This window comes from Centrocercus urophasianus, unplaced genomic scaffold (assembly GCF_019232065.1).
Source record: "Centrocercus urophasianus isolate 14NV4802_14NV808 unplaced genomic scaffold, USGS_Curo_1.0 seq_11, whole genome shotgun sequence".
NCBI classification, from domain to species: domain Eukaryota; kingdom Metazoa; phylum Chordata; class Aves; order Galliformes; family Phasianidae; genus Centrocercus; species Centrocercus urophasianus.
In genome coordinates this window covers 10,044,065-10,068,943 of record NW_024884253.1, presented here as the reverse complement: position 1 = coordinate 10,068,943, position 24,879 = coordinate 10,044,065, and the positions used below count along the sequence as shown (strand labels likewise).

Genomic DNA, 24,879 nt, shown 5'->3' with positions numbered 1-24,879 from the left:
ATTTGTGCTGGATAACTGCTTGCATTTATTGCATGTGTCGCTCAGTTGAACAGCCTTCCTTGAATTCCTTTGTCATGTGCACTTCTTGAAATATTTCTTCCCTAGTCAGCAATCTTTCTTATATCAGCTCTTTATGCCCTTTCAGTCCTTGAACAAACACCTGTTACGCCAGCCTGGCATTATTTTGAAATACCTTACAAGCTTTCACTTGTGTTTGGTTATCCTGGATTTGTAATCTGTGCTTTTCCTGATGTGTGGTTTATATTGCATTGTTGCTTGTCTGCCAGGTCCGTCATTTACTTTGTGAGCACTTTAGAGCAGAGATCTGTTCATCACATCAGCTCTGTCTGAAGCCCATACTGTATTTTTAGAATCCAAAGAGTGATTATCAATCATTGTGAAAGACCAAGGCTCCTTTATTCTGCTATCTATGAATACTGTTGGAGGCTTCTCATTGCCTTCTCCAAGCAAGAAATCAACACCCACAGGAAGAGTTGGTTTTGTACTTGCAAAAATGGGTTACCTTATGATAAAATATTTGAAGTAGCATCCATCTGTCCCCCAACAACAACCAAACAAAAACTGCCTAGCTTTTGCCATTGAACAAGTGAGCTGGTACTGTGTGTTAGAAGAATTGGAGGTCTGTGCTGTAGGAACTCTGAAATGAATGTGATTGTGTTCTGTGAATCCTTGTATGTGAAATATTGAGAATAGGGTTTTCAGAAGTGCTTACGTGATTTAAGAATCTTTAAGAGGCAAAATGAGAGAGTGATTCTTCAGCTGAATAGTTAGGCAATAACCTGGGATGTGGGAGAGTCAGGTTCAAGTACTTGCTCCAATTACCTTTTAATTAGTTATACAAAGTGGAACGACTTCAAACAGGAGAGACCGAGATGTCTTACCCCTGAATACCTAATAGCCTATGGGCTGGGACAACTCACATGGGATGAGCAAAGATTTGAAAACGGGTCACTTACCTTACTGATGACTGTTTTAACCACTTAGATATTAAATCTGATAGCATGTGGGTCTTTCTCATCGTTGTTTGTGAGGAAGGATTTGGCTGGCTTAGGCATCTGACTCAAGGAGAGGGTTTGCGGTGGAGGCACCCATCCCCATTAAAGGAACAGGACTCCCTGTCCTACTGAGTTGCTCAGACATCTTTTTGCTTAGACAGATGACTTTTTCAGTTGCTGCTTTTTGACACTTACTTTTCTTCATCTATTTTATAAAAAGTCCTAGTGTTTAATTTAGGGAGGGGATTGCATGAGATATCATTTTGTCTGAAGTTTAAGTGCGGCAAATTCACATTTCTGCTACAACTTAGTCTTTTTGTGAATCTAATGATTTGCCATAAAGTAGGAGTTTATTATGATGCTGACAGACCAAACAGAAGGGCAAAGAAGGCTTTTAACAGAACTGATATATTAGACATAAAGGCTTTACACATTGTTAAAAATCTATTTACAGCTAAAGGAGGAAACCATGCTAATGTACTAATTACATCATCTTGAAAGACTTATAATTATCTCTGCAGGATTTCATGAGTCTGCATCCATTTGATTTGTCCTAATTCAGAGTCTTGTCATCCCCATCTGCAATCTCATACCCAGATTGAGCATGGAAATCTACACAAGCGTTCCTAATATGCAAATAGAGATCTGCAGTTCCACTTCAAAGCAGTAGCTTCTGAAGTGGGATTTTTAATTATTCCATTCTGAGTTAGTGACTGCAGAAGACTTTTTTTTTTCTTCTGCTGGTGAGTTGAGTATTCTTCTCAGTTTTGTCACGTTTGTTATGTCTCAGTAGACGTCTCATTCTCTCTTCCATGTGAACAATGAAATGACTGACCAGCTAATGATCTATCTGTTTACTGATTGTAATCCATAACTTCCTCAGGGAGTTGTATGTCCTGTTCTTGGGCTCTTTTGTAAATAGTATCTTACATAACATTCCTCATTCCTCATCACTGGAGTCTGTCAAGATCTTAAAAACAATGGTAGGTATCAGCTGCCCTTTATTTCGTAGAGATGGTGTCTGCTGTCAAAACTAAGATTCCTTGGACAAGACAATATACTGGAAAGGTTAGTGGAGATGAGAAACTCATGAAGGAGGAGGTAGTATTATCATAAGACTGTTTATTGCATGGCAGAAGGCAGAAACAAAGAGGCACAATCATGATGCAAATTGATAAGAGTAAATGTCAAGTTACTCTGTCCAAAATTGCAAGTGGTTGGCTGAGTTGTGGATGAAATCTGATTTATAGTGAATAATTATTTTTAAGTTGAATTCTAAGTGTTTTCAAGCCCCCATTGAAAAGTGAGATGCAATTATGTAAGGTTAGTTCTTTAAGATAAGTCATACTGTTTCACTTTCTATGTGTAGTGAGACGACTTGAGATGATGGTGCTGGAGCAGGCTGCCCAGAGAGGCTGTGGATGCCCCGTCCCTGAAGGTGTTCAAGGCCAGGTTGGATGGGGCCCTGGGCAGCCTGGTCTAGTATTAAATGGGGAGGTTGGAGGCCCTGCCTGTGGCAGGGGGGTTGGAGATTCATGATCCTTGAGGTCCCTTCCAACCCTGGCCATTCTGTGATTCTGTGATTCTGTGATTCTGTGACTTCCACTGGTGGAAGTGTGCAGCAATAGCACTCCCAAGACAAAACACTCTCAGATAACTGCACAATTGGAGGCTGCACTTGGAGAGCACATAATGTAATACGTTCCAGGTTCAGCATAAACTATTGGTGACACAGGTGAGCCCTGCATGGCAGAAGGCACAAACTCACTCCCTCTGCTTCCCAGCTGCTTTGCCAGTGACACAGGAATTTGGTGAGAATCTAATGTAGAAAGGAAGGATGGAGGCATCCCGTAATTAGTAATAAGAGAGGAATCAGTTTAGTGTGTGATATACAGTGAATGAATCAGAGAAACGAAGGAAAAGTGAGTTTGATAGATATAAATGGGAAAGTGCAATACTGATAAATTGTGGTGAGTAGTGATGAGATCTTCAAAAGGCATGGTAAAAAAAAAAAAGGAAAAGCGTTGTAATAAGGCAAGAAGGATGAGTTCAAAACCCAGTATTATATACAAGAGTTTGGACTGTAAATTCGAGGAAGAATTTGGAATGACAGGAGAGGCGTGATCAGGAGAGGTCTTTGGCCTCTGGGGAGACAAATTTGATAGCATTGCAGAAGCTGTGAAAGATTAAAAAATACATCTATTGAGTTTGAAGATAACAGAAAGGAAATTTGTGAATTTGTAAAAACTCTTCTGTGCTCTCTGTTCTATGCTCAGCTATCAGATTGCATCTCCTATCCATCTTACACTTAGGTATTGCTGTCAGTAATATTTATTTAATTAGAACTTATTACTGTATTTGCAAAATTTGAAGTTCCCTTTACTGCAGAGAGTAGTAAGGTATTTCAGCAAGCTGGTATTGAGCTAAGATAAGGAACTCCATGTAATAATTTGTAATAAAATAGCTGTTCAGGTTTCATAACGCTTCTCTTTGGAGATATTCACAACTTTGCTGGACGCCTTCCTTTGTGACTTATTGTAGGGAACCTGCTTTAGCAGGGGGGGGTTGGACTCAATGATCTCTTGAGGTCCCTTCCAACCCCTACAATTCTGTGATTCTGTGATCTGTAAGCAGAGAGAAGTAGAAGAATTGCAGTTAAAAACATCATTATCTGTCTGATGTTATATGGCCTTCAGGAAGCCTGTAAGAACTGGGGAGACCTGTATAGTGAAGAGTATCTTAGCATTCCAGAGTGTCCTGTGCAACCTGTCACTCCTGTGTGTACTAGGAAAGCCCATGGTGTTTGCTAAGACAAGGAAAGAGAAGCAAGCTGTCAGCTGGAACTGGTAAATCAAGAAGGATAATAATGGAAATAAGACCTGGGATTTAGTGGCTAATTACTGTACGGAGGGCTGTCCCAATAGGAAACCAGATAGGAAAACATTATTAATGATTGAAGAATGTGATATGTGGAAAGGCTCAAGGGAGAGATTCATCTCTAAGGCATTCACAATAAAAGGCAAATAAAGGCAATTTGGCTCGAGGGCACAAACTAAGACTGTCATGTAAGCGAGGTACACCCACTTTTGCACCCATTGCAGGTACAGGGTAGGTGCTATCTGCTTATAAGTAAATCTAGGTACAGACTCTAGTTCACACTCAGCGATCTTTTTCTTTCTGGTTAGTGTGGCTCTGCACCATTGCTGAAATCAGTGTTAAAGGTAGAGCTGAATCTGTTGGACTTACTGCCAATCTCGATCCTGATAGTTATATGGATATATTAATTCAGTGAGTCTAAGCTGTAAGTGTCAAACAGGATATATGTTTTTCAACTTATGTGAATTCAAGTAAAGCATGAGTCTGTACTTAGAAATCTTGCTGCTGGTTCCCACAGGTTTAAAGGTTATGTTCAATCTTAATGAAAAATGACAGCAAGACTAACGTTGCTGTTTTGTCGAGTGTGAAGAAGAAATGCCGTCACTAAAAAATTTCTGAGGGACAAGAATTTAATCCTTGGAACAAAAAAGATTCAAAAGGAATAAAAACTGAAAAAATTCAGCTTGACTTTCACTGAAGGCATACTTGGGGAATGTGGGAAACACCTCTAGAAAATCAACTGATTTTAATGAACATAATGTATGCAGTTCTCCAAAGGATAAGTCACACTTTGTATTTAATCAAGGATCAGCTTCACAGGTGATATAAATCAACAGGATTTTGTAGGAGCTGATGAAGATAACACTGAATTGTGCTTGTTTTAGGATTTAGTCCTTTTCACACTATGGAAAACATGGATTTTAATGATCTCAACCAGGCAGCACCATGCAAGAGTAAACAAGTTGTTAATCTGAAATCACCTTAGGGCCTTTTTCTTCTCCCACTGAAATCAATGTCTAAATTCTCATCAGTTTGAGTAGGACATTAAACGCACACACACAAAAAAAGGTAATATCCATGTTAATGTATTTTCTAAATATATGAATTAATCAGCAACTTGGTAAACTGGTTCAACAGCCCAATGCACTTGCTGAATCAGCCTTGCTAAGAGAGATGCACCATCTGCCTCACAGTCTCTACCATGCTGCTGGAAAGGCAGCATTTTTATAAATATAGTTATTTTTGTTATTAAAGGCCCTAATCTTTGCTCAGGCAAAATTGCTTAGAACAAGATGTTTTGTATCTCTATTACACCTTGCATGTACACTCTTTTTGTGGCAGAGCATTAGGTAGGGAGGAAGTCAGTACAATTACACTAGTGTTCAACTGTCTTAAGCCGTAATTCTTAGATGTGTTCATAAATATTTCCTAAATACTCTGGAATATTTTGTGTATTTATACATCACGTATTGAAAGAGCAGAGAGAAACAAGGTGAAGACAGAATTCTATTCTTTGTGATAAATATCTACTAACTTTCTTCACTTTAGTATCTTGGGAAAATCTCATTTGTAACACAATTATTGCTGTCTTTACAAGCCAGTTTTACAGTATTGGTAACAAATGGTTCCAGTACTGGTATTTAAATGCAATTCCCTTTTCTTGCAAAGCAAGACACTGGGGGTCTTGGAGAGAAACGGAAAGATGTTCAGAGTCCTGTCTCTGCCATAGTAAGTAACAGGGTAATTTTGTACCTTTATCGGGTGCTCACTTTAATTCCATTCTGTATATTCAGTTCCTTTCCAGACAGGAGAAAGAAAGCAAACAGAGTGGGCCGAAGGCCATTTCTAGGCTTACCAAAATGGCTCCCACATGTGATGACTTCTGAGGAGCTAGGGTTCGATATACCCCTGTATGTACAGCATAAGCCTACAGAATTTATGCTTGCTTTCTTTATAAAGGTTAAACATCTCCAGCTGTGTTTGTAGTAGGGAAAAGGAACTGTGTTGAGAATGTACCTTAGCTGCAGCCACCGTATTGGCATGCTGCTTTTGAACCCCGGCAACTCTACTTCCCCTTTAGACTGTTATTTTGGCAGTTTGGGGCTATTTGAAACGTGCTGACAGCCATTTTCTGTTGTGCTGGCCCTGTTTAATAGGCACTATGTGTCATAAGTATGGGTCAACCCTCATAAATATGCCTCTCTTGGCATTTCACAACTGTCTGCGAAGGTGTTGCTCAACCAGAGTCCCGGCCCTGCAGCCATGGTGTGCAGAGGTGTTGAATCTCCTGGATCAGATGTGGGCCCTGAGGCGATCCTGACTGCAGCAGCCGTGTTCAAACAAGTGCTGATCCTGCTGCTGAATGATGATGTCCTTTTTGACTGCCTTTGCAGATGTTTCCAAGAGCTGCGTTTTATTTGTGCATCAACAAATGATCTGATGTTTGCTAAGGATTTGAATCCAGCCATTGAAGAATAATAAATGACTGTTTAGGTTAAGCTGAAATTTTGCAGCCTGATTCAGTTACAGTGGTGACTCACTTCGAGTTGGTTCTCACATGATTCACAAAGAGTAGGGGTGACTCAACCCACAAATTTACTTAGCTCCCATGTTATTTTCCCTCTCAGTGAAAAAAAATTGGTTGTAATAAATAATCACAGCAAACTTTGACTTGCCCCGAGGTGAAATAAGTGTGTGTGTTGAAAGCCTGCATATTTGTAATAAGAAATTATTTACTGAGGTAGGGATGAAATAATAGGACACATGGATCGTTAAACAAGAAATGTACAGTGCGTTTTTGTTTGATTCTCTTGCATAGCAGGTCTAAGTAAAGGAAGAATGGTTATTCTTATCTAATGACAGTGTCCACCAAGGCTTTTCTGTCCATGTCCATACTTACATAGCCAACGAATTCTTGGCATTAGTTCTCTGAAGTAAATAATGTATGTCTGAATCCAGACATTTTTGAAGCTATACCAATTCAGAAAGTGCGAGTTACTCAAGCTATCCAAACTGAATCTTAGAAAGGTTTCATTGGCTGGTCGCACAAAGTCCTGAACTACCTGACGTCACCTGTATGAAAAATGCTGATGGTGTTTCAGTACAATATCAAATCTGCAGAGGTAAGACATTCTCTCCCAGCAGAAGCAATGAGACACTTGTTTTCTATTCAGAAGTCACAACTGCTATCAGTGTTCCATAAGCATATGCACAAACACATGGATGAAGTGTAAATGCAGTCTAAAGTACTATGAGTTTTGGGTTTAGAGTTAGTTGGAGGCTGTCAGCCTATACTTTTTTGGGTTGTCTCAAGAGGATATAAGCATCTAGGTAACCTCAGAGCTCTTAGCACTGTGTGAGTAATCACCCTCCCTTTCATAAGTGAAACAACAAAGAATCTGGAAAATGAAGAAATTCTGCCATGTCAGCTGACTTGATCATTAAAAAGGTCATTGGCAAACAGGATTGTTTCTTAGCCTCAGAAATACCTAGTGCCAATAATATCCGTAAATTAAACTTTAAAAGTCCATAGCTTAACGGGATTAAATTACAGGGAACAACTAATATGTGGCTTGAATGATTAAGGAGAAAAATTGGAATTCTTTGAAAAGATAGCATCACTGTACAGGAAATGCCACCGTGGTTCAGGCGTGGCAAGAAATTTCAATGAAATGGCAAATTCCTCAGTACTAAGGGACCTAAAAATGACCCTGAGAAAGAGTACATAAGAGCAGCGATGAGATATAAGACATGCAGCTAAAGAACTTAGAGAGAAGGGTTCAAGAGAGACGAAAATGCTAGGGAATAACCATGGAGCATCACATGCTGAGACACTGTAGTGCAAATCCAATGGGGCATTTTTGTGGCACACAGAATGCCACCCTTTTGTCACAAAGTTTGCCAAGCAGCCACAAGCTGTTGTAACGTTATTTATATGCATGTATTATTTCAAACTTTCCCTCAATTAAAAGGGAAGGTAGAAGGATGGCTTTGTGCTCAAAGTAGAGGGCTGGGAATTATTCATTCTTAGTTCTGCCACAGTCTTCTTGTGCATCCTTAGGCTAAGCTATTGATCTCTTTGTGCCACAGTCTTACTATTTGTAAAATAGAATTGATAGTATGTATGTCACAATGGATGTTTGAGGCTAAATTCTTTAATAGTTGCAAAATGCTTTGAGATCTAACACTGGGAAGAACAAATTACTTAACACTGTAATGCTGCATGCATGCAGTTATGCTAATTAGTGCCTTTTTAGGCACCGATCCCTTATTGTTTGTAGATTAATGCTGAAAACTGGTCCAGTTTTAGTCAGTGGTATGTTTGACATTTAAGTTCTTTACTATGAGAGTGGTGAGGTGCTGGAACAGGCTGCCCAGAGAGGCTGTGGATGCCCCGTCCCTGGAGGTGTTCAAGGCCAGGTTGGATGGGGCCCTGGGCAGCCTGGTCTAGTATTAAATGTGGAGGTTGGTGGCCCTGCATGTGGCAGGGGGGTTGGAGATTTATGATCCTTGAGGTCCCTTCCAACCCTGGCCATTCTGTGATTCGGTGACCTAACTGGCTCTGGGACTGATCTAATTGATGAACTGAAAATTCTCCAGACTGGCTCTTAGAATACCTGGAGTTTACAAATTTCTTAGGCTTGTGCAAGCCTAAGATTGTGCAAGATTGACTAATGGATTTTTGGAGGCAGTCTAACTGTTTATGTATTTAACACACACGTTGTGCCAGTGAACGAATCTACAAAAACAAGGCTCATTCCTGTGGATGTATGTTGACAGAAGTCAGAGAACTGCTGTGGGCTGGCTCATTTCATAAGCATTGCCCGTTAAAACACAATAAGCTATTTCCATGAGCAAATGTTTCTTTTGATAAGTAAATCATGGCTGTGTTTCCTTGAACAGTGTATTTTTGGGGCTGTATTTCTCAATATGTTTTCCTGTCAGAAATGCTGTTAGATCATGTATGGTGTACCATTAATGATCTTATATAACATGTCTGTTCTTCTTATTGCTGAGCTTCCATGTAAGTACTCATGTGGTTCATTGCTGCTTTGGGACTGTCACAGCAGATCCTTCTGCTTTTTCTTTTGCTGTAAACAAGCTGTTGTGACTGATACTTCTTTTCACCATATGTCCTTAACACTCCCAGTTCATAGTTATATGTCATTTCCAGGATGTTTTATAGGGTGTGTATGCCTCCACCCCATTTCAAAATCAATGTAACTCTCAATGGATTGACTAATGACTGCAAGGTGTTGCTTAGCATGCTGGTTTTGGCTGACAGTGCTGCTAAATGAACAGCCGTTTGCTTAACATGTCTTTTCATGGTTCCCATGTGAAGTAATTTTTACTGACAAATTGAACATACTGATGGCTTCAGGTTTGCTAGTGAGCATCTCTCTGATAGGCTCCTGAAATAAAAAAAATATGACCCCAGCTTGTTACCTTGAGTACTGACAGTTCTGTTCCATCCCTTTGCCATATCCTGTGTTTATATTGGCCTCCTTCATTTTGTTTTGCTGATCTCATCACTACCTCTGTCATGAATCTGTACATTAGGCAGTGGGTGGTGAGAACTAAAGAAAACTGGAATGTACCTGTAAGTGTGGTGTGCTGATGCAGTGTAAGATGTTGCAATTCTGCCCCACTCTGAGGAGCTAGGTTTGATGTCATGTTTTTTTTTTTTCCTTTTGTTGTCATGTGTTGTTGCATGAGACTGTTCTTAAACCTATTCATGGAGTAGGACATGCGGCACCAGAGAGAAATTGCTCATGCACAGCAAACGTATTTACTTGTTATTACAGTGGGTGGACATGCTTTATTATTCACCTACGACATGCAGACCTTCCAGAAGGTCTACCTGGCATTTCAGTAATAGCATGTGACAATGCAGTATTGAGTGCGGTCAGGGATGGTGTCCCTGTTAATCATGTTAATGAAAGCAATCATCTGGAGGTGAACAGAAACTGAATTCAATCTTGTAAACACATGAAATAAGTTAAACTACAGGAAGGAGTGTTCTTCAACCATCTCTCTCATCTGACTACAGATTTCTACATTACGTGGTTGTCTGAGCCTGTGTCATGCGTGCTGCATTGCTGGACTGTCTTTACTGCTTCACATACTGCTGATGGGAAAATAACTGGTATGAATGACAGTTTTTCCTTGGCAACTGGGGATCTGTTCATGTTGCCTTTAAGAACATGACATGCATTTACCTTCTAGGATCTGGCAGCGAGTTGTGTGACTCTAATTTGCAGGCAGTGGGTCCCTTGAGGTTAGTGTAGATGCCTGCATGAACCTTTTTTTAGTCCCACAGTGGCAGGGCCAAAGTTTCTTTGCATACATACAGTGCGGCTTCTCAAACATCTGTCCTTTTTGCTAACATAATGGTGTAAGTTACGGTTCCTGCTTCCTGTTCTGCTCATGTGTGTTGAGTCCTTTAATTCTGGAAATTGGACTCAAGGGTATTACTGGAGACACTGCTTGATGAGCTTCTATACTGAAATCTTTCACGAGTCAAGAACTAGATATAAAGAGCCTGATCTAACTGTCTTGATGTGAAAAGTTAATCCCTATGGAGAATAGTTAATTGACATTGTGATAAATAGACATCTGTAATGAACATCCAGATTGTTTCTTTTTTTCTTTGTGTGAGTATTGGCAACTTGGAAACTTGTTTTTTTTTCAGTATGCACAGCTGGATCTTGTACATGTTATCTGGTCATAGTGCTCTCATTCTTGATGAGAGTAGTGACTGGGTATTATTTGTTCAGACATGGTGGTAGGGAGAGAACATCTGTACCAACAGCCTGAAGGAGCTGTGGCAGGAAGGAGTGTATCTGCACTGTGTGCTGTCCAAATCAAATCATTTATTTTATCGTGTGTTGGATTTAAAATGTATTCTGATGTAGTAAATGCTTTCTGTGTTTGAATACAGCTGACAGCCAAGTTTCTTCTGCAGCTGAGTGCAGAACAATGTTAGTTTTGATTACGGTGGGTTCTCTTTTGCAGCAGTGCTGAGACAGACAAATCATTCGAGTGCATATGATTGCCCCATTGCCCGAGGCATAGGTTGGCTTTTTTTCTTTGCTGTCTTTGCCAAGTGTCAGAGGATGAGGCTGCCTGGTTTTATGCAGCGGTCTGAGCACCTGTGATGCTGCTGCTGGTCTTTCTTAGCGCTTATTGTACAGTGTCTGTCCCATTTGCAGATGGGTGTTGTGGTTGGTGATCTTTTGTCTCCAGGCACCTTTGAAAACTGCAAACTGTCACCTGGCTGTTTGTGTTTTTTTCTTATTCTTATCCTTGCCATAACTTGCACCTACCTGATATAAATGCACAAACTGTCTTTGCTCTTGAAAGAATACTAATAGTTCGTGGAATTCCTATTATAAAATGTATCCCATAGGGTTCCCTGCCTCTCTGTGAATGGTGGAACACATAATCAATTTAATTAAAGGCTCCTCAGTGGGCTCTATGCTGTCTGTCTGGTGAGGGGCAGGATTTAAGGTGTGCAGCTGGAGAAGAGCATAGATGGTATTACCTCTTTGTTTCAGACGGATGTATTTTGCCCTATGCTTTGTATAGGCTGGAGTAGAAATAATCTTTGGTTCAGAAAATGTTTATGATTACAGATTTGATAGATGCTGCCTTCTTTCAGAGGCTGTGCTTCTGCTGGCCGCCAGTGCATAACATTGTCCCCAGGCCACCACTATAATTCATATGAAGACCTAGCAAAGGTACAGTGCCCTCAAATTTAACATTGGCTTGAGAAGCAGAAGGGAAAACTCGTATTGTTTTTTAAGGAATTCCCAGAATACTTTTACATTCTTAGAGTAGCTTTTCGTTGCCTCTGTCATGACTTCCATTGTTATTTGCAGTCAAATTTTTCATTTATTCCAGAGGCAATTACTGTAAGGAAGTGCTTTTAAAGTAGCGATCTTTTTGCCTAACTGTATGGCTTAATGCTTGTTGTTCACATGGCACAAATAAATTGAGGTGGTTTCATTTTGTATTAGCTATCTGTACTGCATATTCTGCTGTTTTTACATCAGTCACCATATAGGTTATAAGCCTCTGAAGAGTTGATTGAAAAAAATGATGAGAAGGGAATTAAAGCAAGCAAAACTAGAGAATTTGCTTGCCTGCTTGCTTGCTTGCTTGCTTGCTTCCTTCCTTCCTTCCTTCCTTCCTTCCTTCCTTCCTTCCTTCCTTCCTGCATCCCTTCCTCCCTTCCTCTCTTCCTCCCTTCCTCCCTTCTTCTCTTCCTCCCCTCCTCCCTTCCTTCCTTCCTTCATCCCTTCCTCCCTTCCTCTCTTCCTCCCTTCCTCCCTTCCTTCCCTTCCTTCTTCTCTCCCTCCATCCCTCCATCCCTCCTCCCTTCCTCTCTTCCTTCTTCTCTCTCTCTCTCTCTCTCTCTCTTTCCTTCTTTCCTTCCTTCTTCTTTCCTTCTTTCCTCCTTTCTTCCTTTCTTTTTAATTTCTATTTTTCAGCCATCTTTTTACCCTCTAGGACAGAGTTAGATTCTTTGTTACATTCACATGCAATGCTGTGCTGGTTGTTGTTGACCTTTGCCACCCACAGAGGTAACTTTGACCACAGAGGTTCAATTGTCCTTATTGTTAAAGTAAGATATGCTCTGCATACAGCATCTGAGTTAAATGACACTGGAAGACAGTCTATACATTTCATAGTTAGTTTTTCTTGGATAAATAATTACCAGCAGTTCATGGTTTCATAGCAGAACCCTAACTGGCGTCAAAGGGAGATTATGCTCACGAATTTGTTGGCAAACATTTGTATATTGCCATGTGTGTCACAGCGAATAACAGTGTTCTGTCTCTTGTTCCTTACAGATAAAACAAGACAAACCAGAAAAGATACCAGATCTGAAATCACTAGTAAAAGAAAAATTTACTGCATTGGAGAGCATGAACAGTGACTCGGATTTGGAAAAAAATGAAAAATATATGTATTTTAAGGATCAACTTAAAGACATGAAAAAACAATGTAAGTCTTATTTTTTTTAAAGATTATTGTTAAATGGTGACGTATGTACTAAATGTCTTAACGTATAGATCTGCCAGTTGTGGCTGGAGCTGAGGTGACTGTTCTGAATTGAAAACTTACTTAAACTGGTATCTGTGTAGCAGAAAGCTGATGTAGCTACCTAGGAAGTTTTAGTTAGAGTTGCAATTCCTGCCTTGCTTGGATACAAGTACCATGGGAATCTCGTTTCACATCCCCTTTTGTAAGGTGGGCTTTTTCATCTGAAGACAGGGCTTTTTCTTTAATTGATGGGATCTTCTAAAAGGATTAGGTAAGCTGTTTTCTTTTGTCACTTAAACAAATTGCTCCTGTTTCACAACTCGGATGTGTTGCAACTCTAAGAAGACCTTTGCTTTAATCAGAAGAACTATATTGTTGGAAAATGCTTACTGTGTGTTTTCTCAGGTTTACAACTTCTATGCACGCACTGTGTAATACTGCAGTGTATTAAAATATGTTTTTCTTAATTTCCATAGCTTCATCAAGTGTAAAAATTCTAAGTTATTTGTGCTTGAGTTACAGGAAGTGTTGGAGACTTAACAGCTCTAGTATTTATGCAATACAACCAAGTAGTATACTTTTATTGCCCTGCACAAATAGCAGCTATTAAAAAATCACTCAGATTACTGTTACTGGGAAAGTTCACGAGCTCTAACACTACTTGTGCTGTTCTTCACCAATCGTGGTTATGTTTTGAAATCATATTATTCTGCTTACTGTCCCTTGACCCCTGTACCTATTCCCTCCCACACCACATTTTGATTTCAACATAAACTGGTATCTCAGGAACTTCAGGAGCCATAGATTAATGATTTATAGCATTGGAAACCGATATTCTGGGTTCTCTCCTGTAGCTCTCCTTTGCATTTTTTTTTTTTGGAGGCCACTGAAAACCCACTGAAACTAGCGGAAACAATTTTCCTGCTGACTTCACTGGACTTTCGATTACTTCCCTATAGAGATTTATGCAGTCTGAGGACATGCTTGACAAGGTGAATTTTAGATCTGATATCTCAACACTCACTAGAAGTAGTGCTTGAGGGCTTAATACATTTATTTCCCACCTTTATGTTTTTCCAGATTTTGAATTTGAGTATTAGCACTGATGTCTGAGTTTAATAGAACTCTGGGCACTACTTTAAGAATGAACATAGCAAGTCGCAGACCACAAAAAAAGTGTAATTTTCACTCCCTACATAACCATGCAATTATTACTGCCCTGCCATCATGTTGTAATTCCTAATTTCCAGGTGTTTGTAACTGGGAAGATAAAATCTTGATAACTGACTTTGGATTTACTTTCCAGTCTGTAATTGCCTGAGGAGGGGGTGTGTGCCCTAGTGATACAGTCAGTTCAGGCTGTGTGACTGAGCTGTAACTGGCAGACCCAATGAAAAATCCTCAAATTAAATAAGCACGGTAAGAATTATTCTTTTTTAAAAAATAAAAGAAACAAGGATATCATCAAACTACTACCGCCTGAAATCCAAATCTGTCTTATTAGCAACTTGGACTTCTGTTTTGATTGTGCATAGAGATCAAACAGTGGCCATCAGGATATGCCTGAAGATATTGCATGGACTGATGTTCTGTGTTTCGTGAACTGTGTTAGATACACAGACTGCTCATCAGCTTGGTCAGCTTAGGGTTAGTAGGATTTGTATTGGTTCTGATAAGGTAAAACCATCAGATTTTCTTCTGTTGCAGTCTTTAACGGGATTCAGAAGGTTGAATGGGAAAGAGTTCATTGATTTTCACAAAGTCTTGAATGTGGTACAGTATTCTTGTATTCAAAATAATAATCTTGGATTCAAGTAAATAATCTGGTTCAGCCCACCCTCTCTTGAAATGGTAAACTAAATACTACCTCTGTCTGCAAAGAGAGATGAGTTAAATTTCTCAAAGTAAGCCCAATTGTACTGCCTTAAACATGCATTCAGTGCTGTCTCCTTTGCCTGAATAATCTCTTCATCCTCTGTAAAGTTACTTTCTTCAAAAATGCTCCAGGAAAGCTAACAGACATTCTTGAGTAATAATGGGTAACTGAAGATCAATGGAGTCTGCTTATGTTTACACATATAAATTTGCTTCCATATGAGGTAGTGTCCTGGAAGCAGGAGGACTGCTTGGTTTCTCTATTTCATGTAGTAATGCGATCTTCTTATGATTACCCTCATCCTTTCTCCTTCCTTCTGTGAGTTTTCCCCACTCATGGCTAGCCTTTAAAAAGGCCTCAAATTCTAAACACAGAATTGACTATTCACAAACGTAAAAATTACAGATATTCACATCTTATAGGATCATGGCCACTGATCTTAACACCTCTGTGAGAGGCTAAACTGACTTGCGATTTCCATCTAGAGTAAAAAGCCTCAGTTGGCCTTTACATAGTAAATCAGTATACTGATATGTGCAATAGAACACTGTCAGTGTTATCTAAGATACCACCTATGCCAAATAGAAGGCAGTGTTTCTGTACAGAGTGAGCTCAGAGGCAGAAATGTCTGCGTTGCAATACCAATTGAGCTGAAGGGCCTTGAAATCTGTAATGTTGGCTAGTTTCAATAAACTGCTGATTTACCTTATAGCACCTCTGTTACGTGGTGCTTTTTGTTTTGCTTTTTCTAAAGAGAACATGAAGGTCACCCTGCTGAATTTTTAACATGATCCATGTCTTCATAAGGGTTCATCAATACAGATCTCATCATGAAGTTTATTATAATGTGTCTGCAAACTCTGGGACACACTTTAAAGCTACTTTTTGTGAATTATGTATGTCAATATCTTCACCAACAGCTACCTGTTTAATATTTTCATTTCAACTTGAAGTTTTTCAGATCTGGGCTCAATTTCATGCATAATCCCTGACCCATTTAAAGCACTATGGGCACAAATGCAGTACAGTCCAGTTTTTACTCTTTCCTGGGATTTGGTTTTATTGCCAGCTCAGATGAAATATCAGAACAGCAATCAAGTTTTCTCAGATGAACTTTTGTGGAGTTTTCCTTTGTCCCAGCCTTTTCCACCTCGAAGGGGCAGAGGGGTAGGTACGAAAATAATTTACCTCCCGTGGTGAGTTACCTGTAATCCCTGCATGTCTTTTATGCAGGGTTTAACATTTGTATTCTGGAATAGCTGAACAGGGACATGTTGTGTTCTCACATCGTCTTGTTACTTGGAAATTAACTTGGCATAAGGATTTTAGGTACAATGTGGAGTGTGAAGCAGTTAAATATAACCTTGCTTTAACAGAAAAGAGAGCTAATGCATTTTCCATCTTGTTCTTGAGATTTGCTGCCACAGTAAATGAAAGGGGAAGTGAGCTGCCTGGTTGTTACCTGCCACCTGAGCAGTGACCTTTGCTTTGGAGGCAGCTCTAAGTCTCAGGAAGGGAAAAGGCACTGCATCACCTTCAGACTGTCCTCATCTCTAGGCAGTTCTGCAGGAAGGAGACCTCCACTTTAAACTCTGGCAGCAGCAGGTGATACCATGCCTTAGAGCAGTTTCTGTTCTCTTCAACTTTCAGACAGTTTGCAGGCAATCTGTGAGCCTTTATTGTACAGCTGCTTTAGCTGGAATTTGTGCAAAATGATGCAAAACCCCCACCTCTGATGGTATGTGTCAAAACACTGTCAGACATGTTTATGTGAACAAGTGATTTCTCTGAAGTCTCTTTCCAGAGTTGTGTTACATGCCTAAATGCCCACTTCTTATTTTTAAGGGAAAACAGTTTCATTCTTCTGCTCAAAGCTGAGTAGACTGTAAGCAAAAAAATACAAGTTTTGTATTTGTTGAGGTTTTGTTTATTATTTGTTTATTTGTTTTTTAACCATTTCTTGTGATTACGTTGTCTTTTCCAAATAATATAGCATTTGTAAGCATATTTGCTCAATCTGGTAATAGGAGAAAAATTCAAAATGATGGCATGCATGGGTTCTACAAACTTTTTTTTCTGACCTTAACCTTACATGACTGATGCTCTCCTTAATGTAAGGGTCCCAGGTCTGCAATGTGCTTAGTGATCTACTTTTCATTAAGTGAAACATTTAAGCAAATTCCTTAAGCTAAATTGCATAAGTATATCCTTTGAAATGGGTGAAAGGGTGAAATTGCTGGCGTGTTTCACTTCCTTCTTGGAGCATGTAACCACAGAGCAGAACTTTACAGGACTGAACTTATAGGAACTAAGTCATGATTACTGTAGGAATTGTAACTTTGCATTAGTATCTTTTGTAAATTTAAAATCCCCCCTTGTGTTTAATGTTGCATTAGCAAGTCTTTTTATTTCATGCCAGTATACATATCAAAGGCATCTTCTGGCACAGAGTATGAGAATTTTGCCTTCACAAAATGAAAGTAAGTGCTGTCTTTAATCTGTATGTATCAGTTTAAGTTTCTGATACCCTGTGAAAAGAACTAATCAGAAGCTATAATCTTTACTCCTGTGACCCCGGCTGCCACTGTAGTATTTACTGAAGGTTATTTAGTTTCACATTCAGTGCACAAAGTGGGACAGGTTTCATAGCCCTGTTATAGTAGCTGGCAACATGCACTTTGGAACCCCTGCTAACCACCTCCTGCACAAATGCCCAACAGATGCATACTTTGTTAGCAGTCATTTTGTAGAAAGTGCTAAGATTTGGGTGAGTGACAGTATTGCTGGCTATGCCAAGCAATTTAAGGAGAGAATTTGTCAAGTGCAAGGATACTTTTTTTAAGGGAACAAATCACTCTGAGACACAATATTGGTTTTGGCAGCTATTTTGTCGTAGGAAACCAGTAATATACTTTAGAAGGTAGCAACAGTGTGGTTGTAGTGCTCTTCTGTGCCCTTTCTACTAAGGAAACAGATTCTCGAGGCAGATTTTGCAAAGAAAATGTGTGTGTCATGATTTAACATTCTTCTAGGATGGGTTCATAAGATGGGTTCAGCAGATATTTCCAGAGGAGAAGATTTCAGTATTTAATGTTCAAGTAGACACCGTTATACGCCATTGATGCATGTATTTTAAAACCATGAATTTGCTGAGTGAAAATTATGTGAAAAATGTTACTTTTGATTCAGTTTGGGTTACAGAAAGACAACATTGTGAAAGATATTCTCTTTAAATTCCTAAAGCAGTCTTCTTAGAGACTTTAGGTAAAACTGAAAGTCCTCTATATACTTTTAGTAGGATAAGAAGAAAAGCTGCAGCATGACACTGTGTGGTATAATGCATGATAATTTCATTCAAATAATCCTCACAACATCACAGTGAGGTAGGCAGGTTAATTTTTTTCCTTACCATGTAACAGAGGTGAAACTTGAGTAAATAGTCAGTTGTGTAAATGAATAAGTAAATAGAAACTTGAGTAAAAGTTACTTGTACAGAGTTGTTACTTGTACATCTCTATACTTTGCTTTTCATTTTTATTCTTACATGTATTGGCAGAAGATCAGCTAAATAATAAGGTTAATTTATTTTTTTATTTGTGTTGTTAATAGAAAATAATCATTTAAGATCCCTTTACTAATTATAGTTGAGCAACTGCAGCACCCAAGTTGAAAATGCTGACTGAAGGTGGGATTGGTGTTATGACAGTTCAGTGCTGTGTGTGGGATATGCACTTGTCATTTATGTAAAGTTCCTTGTAGACAGCCTTTTAACTAGTAAAGAAATGAGAGCTGATGTAGGACTTCAGAAGGTAGCTTGCAGTTTAGGAGACCTCGGTTCATTTCTTTGCTTTCTTACAGTCTTTGTATGAGTTCAGGTCATATAAGTTCAAAGCAGCATAGATTTCACTGGGAGTTTTGTGTCTAGAATCTTTGTGAGTCTGAACATTACATCTGTGTCTAAATTCAGCTACGTATATATTGTGTTTGTGGATTGTTTAAGGAGAGAGTCATGAGTGTGGATTGGCTCGGATCTATGCTGCTCAGGGCTGGTGCCCCATGGAGCAAAGTAGCCACTCTGCAAAATGTTCAGTTGCCATCTTTTGTAATGTGGCTCTCCTGTAGCACTAGATTATCATTATTATTTTTTCTGATTTTTCAGTTCAAAGAGCTGGAAGTAATAACATAACTGTGTTTTAGCCTGCCAGAGTAAATTTTTCGTGGCGTGATGCTGAGGGAGCAAATTGCAGCCCTTGAGGAGTGATATGAAGATGTTTAGAGGCATTTGTGTGAACGAGACCTGACTTTTGGATAGGGTTAGAGGAGCACCCTGAGTGAAGAGAGAGAAACTAGCAGGGACTCTCCTGTCAAGATATTTTTCTGGAAGGAACGAGGTGGCTCATTCAGGAAGGACCGGGAGTACAGCGCCCGGGAAAGAAATGGAATGAGTTAGAGTGATGATGATTACATCTGACATACAAACCTTCTGTTTCACTGAGCTATTGGAGAGAGAAACAAGCTGGAAAAACAAGATACTACAGCATTAGCAGTTATGGAGTACCTAAGATGAATATCCAGACTTCAGAATTACCATCAAATGTTGGTATCCTTGACAGCATGCAAAAAGGGACCATTTCTAGAGTGACTGACCAAAGTATGTGATTGACCAATTGTCTCTGGCATCAGACTCCTCCTCTCTGTGTTCAGTGTGCATTTAAATATATGTAAAGATGGAAACTACTGCAGAAGGAACTAGTGTCAAAACATCGCCCCTTTAGCCCTATGGTAAAAGCATGCAGCAGAGAGGGCTATCTAAATCAGGAGGAGGATCAGATGTAGGCTTTTCTTATTATAAATATCTGCCTTTCCAATCAGTGAACGCTTAAGGGTAAACTCTTTTTATCTCTGTGTCTCTCATCTGATCTGTAAACATATTTTTAAAAGATCTATGTTTCACTGCATTGCAAAAGTTCTGCAAGATGTAACTCTTGCTTTCAGATCAGCGCCAAAGTATATAAAATCTAGAAAGGAAATGGAGTGTTGCATAGAAATGATTTTTATTATTATTATACTCTTAGGGATAATACCATGTTTGAGTAATTTATTGTTACTGTCATCAGATAATTCTCTTTTAAGTGAGCACGTTGATGGCTACCAGCATGGCATTTTTACCGTTTGTAAGAACACAGGTCAGGAAGGGAGGGAGCTTCTGGATGTTGATTCAGTTCCCTTGATGTTGCAGTCAATCACATCATCTAACAAAATGCAATCGATCACATCATCTAAATTTTTCTAAATTCTAGTGGAAAAGCAATAAAGAACCTTTGAACTTCACTCAGGTGGTGAGAAATATTTAGGGAAGGCAAATCTCTGGTGAAACTTATGCGTATTTGTTCTTCTGCCAGCACTGCACAGCTTATATAGATCTTTTCCCTTGGTGGTGTCCAGCTTAATTCAGTCAGTTCCTGTATTTCTTGACCGCATCATAATCCGTTCCTGCAGCATGGAAACTTTTAAAAGCTTATGTCTTGTGACCATAAATGAGTTCATCAGAAATATTTTATAAATTACAGATGAGTAAGAAGCATAGAAATTGATCTCAAAGTTTGCCCATAGAATTCTGAAAACTTCAATAAAACTTCAATAAATGAATTATACTGTATGGAAAATCTGATTTCCCGTAATAAAACATAATCAATTTCACTTCTTTCATGGTCTAATAGCACATATTATTTTTATTGTAAAAATCTGGGCAATGAAAATGCAAAACTGCCTCTGTCATCTCACCACAATTTTTCTCGCTGTTTTGTCTTTTGTATGTCATTCATACAAATTTCAAGGACAGAGAATGGAGGACTTACATGCTTGTGCCATGAGCTTACAGCTTAAACTTCAAGTGTGATCATGGAAAAGAAAGTGAATAACAACCCAAGGAGATGGAGGCAAACAGAAAGGGAAAAAAGCATCTTAAAGATTTTTGAGTTGAAAGGTTCTCTTTTGGTCATGAGGATATTGAGGAGGATATTGAGGAGGCAAATCGTGGCCAGTAGAGATTTAAACTTACGGAACATTGTATTAATCACTCATTTATGATACTTATTATTTGTCTTACTCACAAAGAGATAGTAGTTTCCTTTGCCTTTCCTATGTGTTCATTTTAATCAGTATGCACAGAGATCAAAAGAAATTCTACAAGAATTCTCTCAAATAAAGCATTTGGATTGAGTGCCAGCAGAAAAAGCATTTGAGGAAGAACAGGGAAGTAGATCTGAGATAATGCTGACTAAATAATAATTCATCATTTCATATCACATGCATAGTAACTTCAGAGTACTCCAGTTCAGAGAAAACAAAACACTTGGTGTTGTTATGGTTTGTGAAACTATTTGCCAAGTAGCTCTTCGGAGTCTTCTTCAGAAGAGCTGCAGGTTAAACTAGATCTTTGTTTCTTAAGCATCTGTGTAGCTTCTGAAGTCAATGGAATTTCCCTGATTTATACTTGAAACATACAGTAACATGTGAACTCGTAACGTGCAGGAAGATGAATAAACATCCTTTAATTCTTTATCAGAAGTTCGCGTGCATTGGCTGCCTACTGTAATTTTTTGTAACCTTATTGTTTTATTTCCTTAGGCTTAGACATCAGTGAAATCATGAAAAGCACAATTTCTTTCCATCTTGAATTTTATTCCATTGAGTTTATTGGAAATCTTCTTTACGCTACCCTAAATGTGCTAAACAAATTTAGCTGAAGAGAACTGGGGAAGCACAAAAGGATTGCAAAACCCATCTTCTAGGCTTGAGGACCTCAGGCTGACTGCCAGAGCCCTGAGCGAGGTGCCTCGACTCCCACGAGGAGAGTACATCTATGTGAAAACTTTGTTCAGTGAGGAATCTATTCTGTCAGCATAATGCACTTTACATCTCTATGTCAATCATAGTATTGCACATGATAGCTAAAAGTGTGCCAAGTATCAAGTAAAACAAAGGGAGTGAATTAAGGGCTTTAACCGTAAGACTGAGTGGATATACAGTGTAGATGGAGGGGAAGTGAACCGTGACTCTGATCTGCGGTTTGGGGAATTGCAGGTGCTCAAACACTTACTGACGTTGTCTGTGAGCTCAGGTGGTAGTTGTGTAGGGTAACCTATGATACACTGCTTTCAGTCACCATTAACACAAAGTCAGAGAAGACAAACGTCTTTGGTGGCATTTGTACTTACTCTGTAGCAGGCTTAGAGTGTTCAGACATTCACTCACAACTGAGGAGAGGCTCGTCACCTTTCAGCTGTTATGAGCGCTCATTTGAAACACACCATCAGACTTTACACGTGTGGATAGGTTTATCATGTCTTAGCATCTCAAATATGGATGCAGATTTGTTGTGTTACTGGACTTGCTGTGAATGATTGCAGGATTAAAGGCAAGTTGCTTAACAGGTGTTCTAGCAGTCACCAAAAATACCTCATGAGGGAGAGAAGAGTCACCCAACGACAAAGCAGTCAGTGGTGCGGTGGTGGGAGTGCTTGTTTTATCTAATAGCATTTTGTCTGCAGCTGTTGCCAGGAAGTAAAGCAAATAATTAGAAAATTCACTCATGGGCTGTTAAATGCGAAGATGTCACTTTTGGCTCCTCTGGATCCTCCAGGATCCCCTGATGAAATTACAGGCGGCTTGGCAAGGATACCAGGAAAACATTGCTGTAGGCTTTCCCAGCCTCGTGCCTTCTATAGGTATTTGCTATTATTCATCAGAGTACGACTGCTGGATGGGATGGGCCTTACATCTGACATCATAGAGTTGCTCAAATGCTTTTAAGCCACCCCTTGGATTTAGGCTAGTCTGCAGAGGGCACTCTTCAACCCTTTGGCTTGCACAGTGTGTAGCTGGGAGAGTAAGGGGGCAAGGAAAACCAAGAGAAGGAAAGCATATGACTCTCCCATGTTTGGCTCACTCAGCAAGGAGCAGGAGGTTGGGCTTACTACATCTCCATTATCACCTTCTCTTTATCCACCTGGGTGGAGCTGTGCCTGCTTTCAAGAGCTAAGGGATTTACAGAGCAAAGCTGTATTCCTCATTACTGGGGTAGCTCTGGGCAAGAGCAGTAGTTTGAACATTAGATCCCTGGAGAATCTGAAAGAGATGTAGCAGATTTAGATGCTTTTGGACCTAGGGGGCCACTGAACAGGATTTTTCATCATTTTGAACTTCGGTGTCGGTAGTTTGCTTCACTTCTTTGGATTTGGTCCAGCCTTAAGTATTCTCCCGCCTCTCTAATTGAATGTTTATGGGTCAACTCAAGACTTCATGGAATTGAAAGAAATCTTTCCAGGAAGACAATTTGTCAGGATCTATCTATAAACTTCTAGCCCAAACTAAGTAACTAGTTTACAGTCAGATAGGAAAACAGGAAAAATAAAATCTTGTATATAGTAGCATGAAAGGCTTTATACAGAAAAGCTGATGAGAGTTTTCTTTGAGACGAAAACTGTAAAAGCTTCCTGATTGCTTTATCAGCCTCTACAGTAAAAATAGTAATTACTGCAATTTAAGACTAATGAATAAATCACTGTATTAAAATGGGAACAAAAAAGTTTAACAAGCAATCATACGTAATCATTTGGCAGCTCTGTTATTAGTGTGGGCAGCGGTATTCACCTAACCTTTGCTGCAGCACCATTATTCGCTCACCTGCAACACAGATAAGTTCTCCCTTCCTGCTCTTCAGCTCAGTTTTGTTATGGCACGTCAGCTGTCTGCATAGCTGGGCTCACACTCCACAATTCCACAAATACCTGCCCATCTAAACAACACCGCTGTGCAGATAGCTGCAGCATGTGTGCCTTGTGGCTCTTGTCACATCGCGGCTGAGTCGCGGGCAGTTACATTCCAGCTCTGTTGTACTATCGTTACCACTTCCCTCATTTTACCCATCTGCTCCCCAGCCTGAATCTGCATCCTTCCTGGTTTTTCAGCAGTGCTTTCCCTTTCCACATGATGCCACAAAGGCTCCATCTCCCCTGTAGCTTCCTGCATGCTCGCTCCTCCTCAGTGCCATGTCACTCGTTACCCACAACTGTTGGATTCAGTTTCACTAGTGAGACCAGTCTTGTTTTGCCCTAAAAAACCATCTGCAGCGTAATTGTCTTCAAAGTGGTTCATTTGCATTAGTGTTTGATTACAGGGCTGCTGATAGGCCGGCATGCTTCAGGTCAGCTGTGTGCATGGTACAGGCGGTCATTCAGGGGAAAGCAGTGGCTGCTGACCGCTATTCGTACCACTGATGGTTTGCTTGCTGTTGCTTTACATTTTCCTTAAAGTTGGGTGAGTCATGAAGCCCAGTGTAGCAAAATTTAGTCATAAATGAAAGAGGAACATTTCCATACTCTTCATTTGGATTAATTCCTGTGCCTAATGGCTGTGTATATACCATAAACATTGTGAAGGAGCAGCCATGGAAACACTTGTTTTCTTGCATTGCTAAATTTACTCTGGGTTGAATATTAACACAGCGCCTGGCATTACTTTAAAAGCAAAAATAGCTAAAGTGTGACTCACTATGAGTCATTTACTGCTAGTCCTGCTATACTGCCTAGAGCTTGACATTGAACAAGTTGGCAGCCTGCGTTGCTACATTTTTTTCTAGGAACTTTGAACACATTTCATTCTTGTGAATTCTCTTGTGCAACGATATTAAACACAGCAGTGTGTTTATTTTGCTTCCAAAGTCGAATGAATCAGAAAATGGTGAAACAGAGAGTATTTTTCTTGGAGATTCTGGAAGAGCTGGGTTCTGAGAATTATTTTTTAGCTGCAATAACGAAGTGATTGCATGGATGCTAAAAGTTAATTACACTTTATCCAATTATGTAACGTGGATTTTAAACATGTTAATATTTTTTAAAATTTATTTATTTACATTCTCAGCAGAGACATATGTGAGATCGGTATAGAAAGTGCTTGAGAACGTGTTCCCTTTGGTTGGCAGAGGCTTTACGATGGGAAGTCAGTCGGCAATACAGGGCAGACAAAACGAGGCAACTGTGCTCCTATTGGCCTCTGTAT

At 39.6% G+C, this 24,879-nt stretch overlaps 1 protein-coding gene across 2 annotated transcripts in view; it reads left to right on the top strand.

The window, feature by feature from the left end:
* NSMCE2 (NSE2 (MMS21) homolog, SMC5-SMC6 complex SUMO ligase) overlaps positions 1 to 24,879 on the top strand; it is a 128,041-nt gene that overhangs the window by 47,602 nt on the left and 55,560 nt on the right. For both annotated transcript variants that reach the window (XM_042834077.1, XM_042834086.1), the window contains exon 4: positions 12,749 to 12,902. In XM_042834077.1, coding sequence (XP_042690011.1) covers positions 12,749 to 12,902 — 154 coding nt within the window. The remainder of the gene's footprint in view (positions 1 to 12,748; positions 12,903 to 24,879) is intronic.